General features: G+C 33.4%; 1 protein-coding gene across 2 annotated transcripts; it reads left to right on the forward strand.

Moving 5' to 3' along the window:
- Nucleotides 1-145: 145 nt before the first annotated feature.
- On the forward strand, nucleotides 146-9166 carry LOC127070505 (myotubularin-related protein 13). 2 transcript variants are annotated; one of them, XM_051008593.1, is made up of 24 exons: nucleotides 146-830; nucleotides 901-986; nucleotides 1048-1335; nucleotides 1432-1651; nucleotides 1744-1985; nucleotides 2065-2370; nucleotides 2456-2633; nucleotides 2710-2914; nucleotides 2993-3850; nucleotides 3930-4167; nucleotides 4239-4434; nucleotides 4519-4828; nucleotides 4921-5114; nucleotides 5185-5583; nucleotides 5658-5874; nucleotides 5960-6161; nucleotides 6245-6390; nucleotides 6465-7310; nucleotides 7371-7518; nucleotides 7600-7745; nucleotides 7821-8047; nucleotides 8129-8335; nucleotides 8424-8506; nucleotides 8575-9166. In XM_051008593.1, the coding sequence occupies exons 1-24, from the start codon at nucleotides 731-733 to the stop codon at nucleotides 8665-8667; spliced, it is 6135 nt and encodes a 2044-aa protein (XP_050864550.1). In that variant the 5' UTR covers nucleotides 146-730; the 3' UTR covers nucleotides 8668-9166. The 2 variants fall into 2 exon arrangements, with proteins under 2 accessions (XP_050864550.1, XP_050864549.1); XM_051008592.1 differs by having other exon boundaries at nucleotides 8424-9166.
- The last annotated feature ends 3228 nt before the right edge of the window (nucleotides 9167-12394 follow it).

Genomic DNA, 12394 nt, shown 5'->3' on the forward strand with positions numbered 1-12394 from the left:
TAATCTAGTACATATAATACAAATAACAATAATAAAATAATTACTCTTAAAATGTTTACTATTTTATATACTCAACGTTCATTGGTAGATATATTTTAAATAGGTTTAAATCCACCAATCGTAAACTACATTTTTTTAAGAAGAAGATGAAAGACATAAGAGAAGAAAGGAAGCATAAAAAATGAAAAACCAAGTAGAGATTTGACAGAAACGTTCCTTCTTCCTTGTATATATGATTTTGGTGCGTTCAACATTCATACGCGGTTCAACAAACACTCAATGTGGCGCTTGAGTTTGGAAGGTTATGGATTAATACTTCGGGGTGTGGCATCATATCGTGATTTATAAACCGAATAAAATATAATGTGCGTGTAACATTGAATAAAATATTTATTCGTTCATGGGATATTTAAGAAGTTATCTTTAGTTAGTATGTTTCGCGCGTTTTTGTGAAAAATCAATGGACATTGAACTTACTCTGCTCAAACGTGAATCGCTTTTTAAATAATTTTTTAACAATAAAATCATATACTATAGATCAACAAAGAAACTATTTTTTACTAACATTCGAAGAAAACATCATGAATTGTGAAGTGTCTGTGTCATGTTTGTGGAACTTTTTGTTTTGATATATTTTCAAATGAAAAGTTGTTATTTGTTGTTAAGATATATTGGTTGCTATTAACAAGGATATAGTCCATGAAATCACGTGTATTAAACACTACGTGGGATGTTGGGTCCTATCACCCCCACTCAATCCCACGAATATACCGAAATGTCTCGTCTAGCCGACTACTTTGTAGTAGTGGGCTATGATCATGAGAAAGAAAGTAAGATATCGTTATATTTGTTTATTTAATGGTTTAGAAAGAATACAGTAATGATATTATAATATTATAGGGGGTGGTATTAGTAGTGGGATCATCATACAAAGATTTCCAGAAAAAGATTGGTCTGATACACCATTCATTGAGGGCATAGAATGGGTAAGACTTATTATTCATGGGTTTCTCTAGGGCTTTACAATTAATAGCTGTTATTTTATAGTTTTGTCAACCTCAAGGATGGGCTTTATCAACAGAAAGGCAAGAACCACGTTTTTTTGTATCGATATTAACAGATATCGATGCAAACCGTCATTATTGCGCTTGTATGTGTTTCAATGAGACAGTTTCAATAATGCCAAGTAAACCGGTAGATGAAGAAGAAGAACCTGTTGATAATGATAGCCGTTCTTTGGTTAGATCAATGCCCTCTATTGCACATCATAGCATCATGTATGCTCCTAAATGTCTGGTGCTGGTCTCCAGACTAGATTATATTGAAACTTTTAGGGTATGTAAAATATCAGACATCAGAATTGATTGTATTTATTTCTTGAAGGAAAAGAAAGATAATATCTAGTAATGATACAAAATATTTTTTTCTTAGAACTGTCTTGGCATTATTTACACAGTATATGTAGAAAATCTTGGAATACCATTAGAAACATTAGTAGGAAACATATTAGGATGTATACAAGTACCACCAGCAGGAGGACCTCAAGTACGGTTCAGTATTGGAGCAAGTGATCGTCAGGCTCTTCAACCACCAATTAGTCCTTCACTTCCAATAACTCATACTAGTGTAAATCTTTTATTTCAACAATTAGGTAAGAAGAAGCTAGTAATTGAAATCATTGTTTCATCTGTGTATGAGTGTGATTAAATATTTTTTATCTTAAATATAAAATTTTTTTCTTAGGTATTCGCAATGTACTAGTGTTATTTTGTGCAGTTATGACAGAGCATAAGATACTCTTTCATTCTGCAAGCTATTCTAGATTAACTGAAGGGTGTCGTGCTCTAACTGCATTGATGTATCCATTTAGATACACACATGTTTACATTCCTCTTTTACCTGCGGCTCTAGTCGAAGTACTCAGTACACCCACGCCATTTATAATGGGTGTACATAGTTCACTCAAGCACGAAGTTGCAGAACTTGTAAGAAAAATTTAAATAAAAATTTAAAAATAATATTTATTTAATATTATCTATAGAAATACATAATTCTTTTGAACAGATGGATGTGATAGTAGCTGACTTAGATGGTGGATCTATAATGGTTCCTGATGGAGTATCACTTTCTCTACTCCCAGAACCTCTTCTTTCACAAACACAAGATGCATTATCTCTTGTTTTACAACCAGAATTAGCATGTGCAGATTATGCATTTCCTCCTCTTGCTACAAGAGCCCCACATCCTCCAATGTTAGATAAAGAATTAAGAGCAGTTTTCATGAGAACATTTGCTCAATTGCTACAAGGTTATCGTAGTTGTCTTACATTAATACGAATTCATCCAAAACCAGTTATTACTTTTCACAAGGTAATTATTATCATACATTCTTTTCTTATGCTATATTTGTGTAGATTATAATTTTGTTTTTTTTTTATTTTTTTTTTATTTTTAGGCTGCTTTTTTGGGAGAACGTGGTTTAACAGATTGTGACTTCACGACAAGAGTTTTAGATTGTATGTTTTTTACATCTTTTATCGCAGAAAGAGGTCCACCATGGAGACCTTGTGATGTATGGGATGAATTATATAGCAGCTTAAGTGATCAGTTAAAACAGGAAGTACAAGATCATAGTCAGTATTAATAACTTCTTAATTCGATTTATATTACATTTATTCTAAACATTAAGATTTTGTTTTTCTATTCAAGGACTTGTTTTAACACATATTCAAGAACTTGCACAACAATTATATACGAATGAAAATCCTAATCCTCAACCATATGTACAAAAGATCTTAAAGCCACCAGAAGGAGCCTTTGCAAGAATTCATCAACCTCTTTTACCTCGTGTCAATCCAGAGCAAGTACAAGCAATTATAGATGAAGGTCTTGCCAAAAACAATTTAAATGTTAGGTTTGTATATTCTTTTATTTTATAATATATTACATCATTTTATACCAATAATACATAGTTTGTCTTTATATCATTCAGATTAACATCACTAAGACCAATTCAACCACGTATTGTACCTATAGGCCCACATATTTCATTTGTTCATGATACTAGACATTTGGTGAGCAACTCAGCACGCAGATTAGAAGTGTTGCGTAATTGTATAAATTGTATATTCGAAAATAAAATATCAGACGCTCGTAAAACTTTCCCAGCAGTTTTAAGAGCTTTAAAAAGCAAAGCTGCTCGATTAGCTCTCTGTATGGAATTATCTCAGCATGTTGTTGGTAACAAGGCCATGCTGGAACATCAACAATTTGATTTAGTAGTGCGTTTAATGAATTGTGCATTACAAGATGATTCCTCAATGGATGAACACGGTGTAGCTGCTGCTCTTCTTCCTCTTGCAACAGCATTTTGTAGGAAACTTTGTACAGGTGTTATACAATTTGCATACACTTGCATTCAAGAGCATCCTGTGTGGCAAAATCAACAGTTTTGGGAAGATGCTTTCTATCTGGATGTACAGAAAGATATAAAACGTTTATATCTACCTGGTGATAATTCTCCACCAAGACTTGCAAATGACGGCATATTAAATCCTATCAGTCCACGAGAAAATAAGGAATTTCCATTTCGTGATCGTTATTCCATATATCAAACTCAGGAACCCTCAGCTTTAGAAATAGCTGCTGAACAAATGAGAATTTGGCCAACTATTGATCCAGAAAAGCAAAAAGAACTTATAGCAAGTGAAGAAAGTACTATGTATAGTCAAACCATTCATTATGCCAACAGAATGGTATACTTACTAGTTCCTCTGGATATTGGTGCAAAAACTCATCGTCAAGATAATGTTTATGACGATGAAAGGGCTAGTAACAGCATTACAAATAGGTAAATTTTTATATATGTATATTCATTTTTTTATTAAGAAATATTTGTAAATAATAAATCTTTTTTTTCGGGAAAAAAGTGTGGCAAGTGATAGTGGTGATGCAGAATCTGGATTCGAGGAAACTGATCCTGGTGAAACTGGTAGTGCTGTTATACGCATGGTTTCACGATTTGTAGACCGTGTTTGTACCGAAGGAGGTGTTAGCGCCGAACACGTAAGGTGTCTTCATCAAATGGTTCCTGGTGTTGTTCACATGCATATTGAAACTCTTGAGGCTGTACATAGAGAAAGCAAGAGATTACCACCAATACAGAAGGTATGATATATGTTCACAAAAATAATTAGGATAAAAAAAAATCAAATATAAAAATTATATCTTTTTTGCAGCCTAAAATCTTAACACCCAATATGTTACCTGGTGAGGAAGTCATAATGGATGGTTTGCGTGTATATCTTCTACCAGATGGTAGAGAGGAAAGTTCTGCAGGCCTTCCCAAAATACCACCATTATTACCAGCAGAAGGAGCTATTTTCCTTACGAATTATAGAATAGTATTCAAGGGAATACCCTGTGACCCATTTGGTAATTATATTTAATTTTTATTCTTGTCGCAATTATATAAAAAATTAGTTTACCATTATTCATTTTTATTGGTATTTTTAATAGCTTGTGAGCAACTAGTAGTTAGAGCTTTTCCTGTTACATCATTAACTAAGGAAAAGCGTGTTGCTGTACAGCACTTGGCACATTTAGATCAGTGTCTTCAAGAAGGACTACAATTACGTTCGTGTACATTTCAATTAATAAAATTGGCATTCGACGAAGAAGTAACGCCAGAAAACATTGAGACATTAAGAAAATTAGTTCACAAAGCACGGTACCCGCCACATATATTTCATCATTTTGCATTTAATGGTCAAGCATTAGTTACACAGACTGCCCATCATAAAGGAAAGGAAAAAAATGCTACACTGAAGTAAGTATAACAGATAATCAGAACTTATTGTTTTTATTAGTAAGGTTTTTTTTTCCTTCCTTTTCTTCCTCACATTCATATTTATTTTACAGAGGTTTTGCCAAAAAGACCCTCTTGAAGACAGCAAGAAAAGCTGGTTTTAAACCAAAACAATCATCCAAAAGGCAAAAATATGTTTTACCAAATATGAATTTAATGACCAACAATAAGTACATGACATTGCCTGGACGAATGAGCTTACCAGTCACTGATAATAATGACTTAAGTCATGATGATGATCTCAGCAGTAAGTTTTGAAATTGAATTACTTGCGAAATAATTATACTTATTAAATTATTTCGATTTAATATCTGCAGTTGACGATTATGAAATACCAGGAATTGTAAGTCAGCCTCCAACCGATGCAAAGACTTTGGAACGTCTTTCTGAACGCAGTTATGTCAGGGATTGGTACCGATTGGGTCTATATGCTAATGGACCATATAGTAATCGACGAAACGAGCCTTTTCGATTATCTTCTGTGAATTGTGCATATATGATTTGCAGAAGTTATCCAGCTCTTCTCATAGTTCCTACATCTGTATCGGATGAAAGTATTCGAAGGTTTTGTCGGCTTTATCGACATAGTAGAGTTCCCGTTATTACTTGGAGGCATCCAAGAACGAAAGCACTTCTTGTTAGAGGTGCCGGTTATCATGGTAAAGGTGTCATGGGGATGTTAAAGGCTCATCCAACATCTGCTGCTAATCTAAAAGGTATAATTCAATTAATTACAAATTATATATCAAATTAAATATGTCCATTGTAAATGAGTATGTTATAATTGTAGCAACTTCATCTGAAACAACGTCTTCCTTGGAACAAGAAAAATATCTTATGGCTCTTGTAGCTGCTACTCCATTATCTGTATTGCGTCAAGGTTCAGCATGGGGCATGTCCGATTCCTCTCTTAGCATAGATTCACTATTATTAGCTGCAGAGGATCGTAATGCCACTCCTGAACAAACTAGGCGAAACCCATTCAATAAAGCTATAGGTACATTAGGGTATGTTCTTTTTTATAGTAACATCATTACATATTATTTATACAGAAAATAATAATATAGCTTATCCTTATCTTAATAACTTAAGATCATCAGGTGGTAAAGGAGCAAAAAATTTTGGACGCTGGGGCTCACTTAAAGATAAAAGACATAATTCTCAAGCTTCATTAACCTCTGTTCATCAACGTGGTACAGTGAGACATTCTGCTGACTCAGATAGTGGAACAGAATGTGTTCATACCTTTCAACGTGCGGCTCTCTATATTCTTGGAGAAAAATCTCACATGAAGGTAATTAAATAAAGAGAAAAAAACCTTGCTAATTAGATAGAGTTTATTTTGATACAACTAAATATATTTGTTTTTTATAAAAGGGTGTTAAAACTGAATCAACTCCTAAAACTGATTTTATACCAGTAGAATATTTTGATGTAAGGCATACTAAAGCTGCATTCAAAAAACTTATGCGAGCATGTGTTCCAAGTTCTCCAAATGTCGAACCTGATCAAAGTTTTTACAAGTAAGTCTACTGTCCTAAATATTCGATTTAGAAAATATTTATGTATATTTTTATTGATGAATCATTTTTTCTAGATTAATTGAAAGTTCGGAATGGTTACAACAATTACAAAATTTAATGCAATTATCTGGAGCTGTAATAGATCTGATGGATGTACAAGGTTCATCAGTCGCAGTTTGTTTAGAAGATGGTTGGGATACAACAGCAACTGTTTGTTCCGTTGCTCAAGTTTGCCTTGATCCACATTATAGAACTATTGATGGTTTTCGAACTTTGATCGAAAAGGAATGGCTTGGTTTTGGTCATAGATTTGGCCATAGGAGTAATCTTGCTGCAAATTCACAAACAACAAATTTCACACCCACTTTTCTTCAATTTCTTGATATAATACATCAAATTCAAAAGCAATTTCCATTGGCATTTGAATTCAATGATTATTATCTCAGATTTTTGGCATATCATTCAGTATCTTGTCGATTCCGCACATTTTTGTTAGATTGTGAATTTGATAGAGTGGAGTGTGGTATTGCTGCTGTTGAAGATAAGAGAGGTTCTTTGACGAGCCATCACAAAGGTGTAGACACAGGTAGCGACGATGAAACGATTTATCCTGGTGGTAGATTAGTTGGAACGAGTACTGGTTGTAATTTAGGCCAGAGTATATTTGACTATATCGAAAGACAACACGCAAGATGTCCTTTATTTTACAATTTTATGTATTCACCAAATACTGAACATTACGTTCTGAGACCTGTTTCACATTTACCAAATCTTGATATTTGGCAATATTATTTAGAAGAAGAGCTGGCCCATGGGCCAGCTTATGATTTAGAAGTATTGCAACAAGATTCTCAACAAGAAGAAGAAGCAGAAGCTGCTGATGGTATTGTGAAGAGTAATCGAAAAGTAGTCACACAAGGGTAAATATTTAAACAAAACTTAAACATTCATATTTCTAACATATTTTATATATATTTTAGGTATGATGGAGTTAGTGCTATGGTACCTGATCAATTTGCACATCTTTTGGAAGAAATTCATAAATTAGAAACCGAATTAGGACATTTACCCCAGAAATGGAAAGTTCTTTGGGATAAACTTGAATTACCTAATACAGATTCATTAGCTGTATGTATTACCAAAGATAGGTTTTTTTAAATTGTTATAAATATTGTAATTTATATAAATTTGTTTTATCATTTTTTTTAGCGACATGCATCATTTAGTACAGCGCTTGTAAGATATCATGGTAGATTAATACATAAGCGTTCCACTTTCGAACTTTTATTAAGAGGAAAATTAGCTGGTGGAAATACAGCTGGAAACGAAGGTTCTGTTTATGCACATCCACACAGGTAATTATACAACCAGATTTTATTCAACGAGTTAAAATATTTTATAATTTTTTATCCTAACATTCCTTTTCAAAGGTTTGACAGATTAGATTCGGCTACACCAACTCATTGCGATGCATGCTCTGGTGTGTTATGGGGACCCGTAAAAGCTGGTTTGCGATGCGTTGATTGCGGTCACGTTTGTCACGATAAGTGTGCAGATGCAGTGCCAAAAAATTGCACAAAATACAAAGCAGTAACTGATAATTTACAGACTCATACTCTTACACGAAGTGGTGGAGATAATGGAAGTGTTAATTCAAGTAAGATCATTTTCTTGAATTACAATGATTTATTTAAATACATATTTCATAAAATACCAATATATGTATTTATATTTACAGGTGTAACTACAATACAAACATCTTCGCAACAATATTATGAACAATTCTCCAGTAACGTTGCAGAAAATAGAACTCACGAAGGATATCTTTATAAGCGAGGTGCTTTATTGAAAGGTTGGAAGCAAAGGTGGTTTGTGCTAGATTCTATCAAGCATCAGTTAAGGTATTACGATGCAATGGAAGATTCTCATTGTAAAGGATATATAGGTATTTGATATTTACATAAAATTCTTAATAAAATTTATAGATAATTATTAAGTTTTATTCAATTTATACAAATGTATTAATATTACAGATTTGGCAGAAGTTGTATCTGTTACTCCAGCTGCACCAATGCCAGGGCCGCCAAAGAAAACAGATGACAAATCATTTTTTGATGTAAAACATACAAATAACATTCCTCTTATATATTACATGATATCTCAAATGTTTCTTCATATTTTTAGCTCCGTACAAATCGAAGGACATACAATTTTTGTGCTGGTGATGCAACAACTGCACAAGAATGGATTGAGAAGGTCCAAGCATGTTTACAGTAGCACCTCAGCTTGATCATAATTCTAATTTAAATTGTGCAAGTGACTGATAGAATAATACAAGTTATACTTTTGTTATATAATCTTGTATAGTCCAAACATATATATATATATATCATAGACTGCGATAATTCTGTTCTAAGTTTTTGAAACTGTGGAAATTGTTAGAAAGAAAGCAGGTATCATAAAATTGATAGTGTCGCACTCACATTATTGTCGTAGATTCAATATGTGAATGTAGAGTGTACATTGTGATTATGCTATTATGTTAAGTTAAAATGATTTCAGCTGGAAGAGGAGAGATCGCTATATTTGCTTTGTCAAACGTTAACATCTTTTTTACTTTGTTTATATTTACGTTAAAAGTATAAATGAGAATCATAAATATATGTAAATGTCAAAATGTTAGGTTAAACTCTGTATATATTTATATATATATATAGTTACATATACTATATATATATATATCTCTTGATGTAATATTAATGTACCGTTATTACTACATTATTGTTATTACTCGACAGCCCTAATCTTACTTTTTAAAACATTGAACCATACAACCATCATTTCAATCCATAAATCAATACCGACTAAAATGTTTATTTAATAAGAAATTTTTTTTTTATTCAAACCCCTTTCAAAGTTAAATTGACAAAATCTTTCATTTGTTTTTTTTTCTAAAATTTTATATGATTTTTTTAGAAAAATAATAATCGTACAATATATTTTGTAATAGCAACAAACAGCAGGTATGTTAGCTGTGTGAACCTAGGTCAGTATTGAGATGTGTCTACGTTGAAGCAAGTCAACGACAATGTCCCAAATACGTCTATGCTCAATTTATTCAATGATGCGTCAAATCCAGGGTGCAGCAGGCACAGTATTACCGCAAGGTACATGAACTAATCATCGAAGATATATGGTAAATAAAACGTAAAATGTAGTGAAGAAATTATAGAAATTTTTGATACAAAAAATCGTATGAACATTTTATATCGAAGGAATCTTTTAATGTATTTACATGTAAGAAGAGATGCAAGAAAGGACACAATCGTACCGTCATCTAAATCGTGCTATATATTGCGCACTTTAATACTAAAAGTAAGGCACTAGGAGAATACGGGCCAAGGTCTCCAATACGATAGTTCAGCGGAAGGTGCGTATTTCCAATATAGAGTGCACTACAGTATATCGCAACAATTTATCTATACCGATAATTACATTTTTCTGCATGTTCACGTATTCGATAATTAAATTAAAAATTTCTGATATAAAATTAATACGTTAATATCACGCAGTTAATCGTTAATTAAATAACTTTATGGGAGAGATAATTGAAGGTATTCAATGAGATATTTAATTTAAATCATTCCTCTCATTATATAAAAAAGATTAAATAGAATTTGATTAATTTGATTTTACCGAGGCCCTGAAAAATTTGCGAATGATTACGTTAGAATGATAATGATATATTATAACTTTTACTTGGTCCTTTTTTCTTGGGTCGCACGCTTTGACAGAATTCTTCGCGTCGATAATGCAGCGAACCCCCTATCGATTGGATCCCCCCCACCCTACCTCACCCCACACTCCACCGCGCTTAGGGAGTATCTTAGCGTGACAGTTTCGCAAGATGAACGTCATCTCCTCGTACTTCATGCATTATCCAAATTATCAAATAGCTTACGTATTATTTCGAGATAGAAAAAACTCGTGATATAAACTCTGAAAATACATACGCTCATTTTTTCTGTTGAATTTTTTAGTCTCTCCTTAGGGTATACGTACATACATATGCATGTTACTTCTTATATGGATATGATCGATAGAAAAGGACGAGAATGCAGGTGTGTCTTCTTTCGTACGACGCATCATCGTCTTTGTTTTTTTTTCTTACTATTCTCTTAACGCGTACGATTAATATGTTTCTCTATAGGACGACATATTAAATGCATTTGCAATTTTTATAATGGAAATTCAAGTAATGGAATTGTTCCGCTTCGGTAAAGTAATGATTGCGTAAGTATACGTAATACAGAATGCCAATCGGAAAAAAAGTAGGATTAAAAAAAAAAGAAGAAAAAAGGATCGTGAATTTTCAACAATAAAAATTTTTTTATTAAAAAATAATATATACACAAATCTCTTTAAATTTTTCTTAAAGAAAAGAAAATCTTGATAGAACATAAACGAAAAAGTCTACAAAGGTTAGATCTCTCGATGTATTTTCGTAAGATCTTTAACATAACCCTCTCGCAAAAAATTCATCTTACACATTCGACATACACACTCATAGATGTAATATATTTCAATTGCAAAAGAACCGACGAAGATAACATACATATATCTCTAAAAATAGTAGAGAAAAAATATTAATTTATCCATAGTAAACACAATGCCTGTACATAGTCTCACGTTACACGATCATTGCGTCGTTCTTGTTACATCACAATATTGTTACGCGCAATGATACGTTTCTCAAAAGAAGAAATATAAAATTGTCGAATCTATGAATAAGGAAGGGCGTTAAAGAGAAGAAGTATCGTCAAAAGGATGATAAAAATTCAAAAAGAATGGGACAAATAAGAACGCGTTAAGAATAATCATTAAAGAAACGTTCCGATGCATCAATCGGTTGCATCGGTTGATGCATCAGTAAATTAATCAGTCGGTCAATTTGGCATTTTGTTCTTCCCTCTCTCTCTCTCTCTTTCTCTTTCTCATTCACATGTGCTTCTCCCTCCTTCTTCTTCGATGTCTGTCTGTCTCTCTCTCTCTCTCTCTCTCTCTCTCTCTCTCTCTCTCTCTGTTTTATCCCCACCACTGTGTCATGCTTTGTTTCTTTCTCGCTCCAACTGTCCTGCCCTTCCTCATAACCTCCCCCTTCTTTTCGCATACCCTTCGCTCTCCGATGCACTCATTCCGTTTCTTTCTAAAGCGATTATGAATCCAACTCTTTCTGTTCCTTTCTAAAGCGATTATGAATCCGACTATCCTACTCTATCGCGTGCCGCATTGCGCGTCTATTCCTGCGCACGCTCAATGCAGGGGGAGAGATAGACACCGAAACTTTTCGAAAACTTTTCTTCTAAAGGCAAAGCTAATCTTCCGCAACCGCAAGTGATATTTAGTACCGAGATTATCCTCTCTGTTTATTTTTTACGTACAGTTCCCCATTGATTTTTGTCGTTTACATATAATATAGATATGTACATATATACATGTATATACATACATCATATAATAGGACGACGCAACCCACCTCACAGACGTCGAGGAATATAAAGAAAACTCGTCCAATTAGATTGAACGTGTATATGTACATGTGTGTTCCGCATCGCTCTTAGCGCATTATACACCTGTATGTATGTATATCTGCAGAGCTTACGACAATGCGTAAAATACGAAGCAGCAAAGACGACCATCCTCCTTCTCTTGTCTTCTTCTTCTTTACTTCCCCTACTTTTTAACCTCCTAAGTAACCTTACCTTTCTACCCCCACGCCCTACTCTTTAACCTCACCCTTTATCTTTTTTCTTTCTTCTTTCTTCCTCGAAATCACATACCGAAGAAAGCCATACCGAGACCGGCTTTCATGTAGCACGTCAAATTTTCTGATCTCGTTACAACGCAAGAGAAAAGAATCATCGAGTGTAGTTTTCTTTTTTATTTTTTTTGCCGTATGGTTTCTGACGTGTGACACAGTTTTTTTAAAGACCCTTGTTCCCTT

This window comes from Vespula vulgaris, chromosome 18 (assembly GCF_905475345.1).
Source record: "Vespula vulgaris chromosome 18, iyVesVulg1.1, whole genome shotgun sequence".
In the NCBI taxonomy this organism is placed as follows: domain Eukaryota; kingdom Metazoa; phylum Arthropoda; class Insecta; order Hymenoptera; family Vespidae; genus Vespula; species Vespula vulgaris.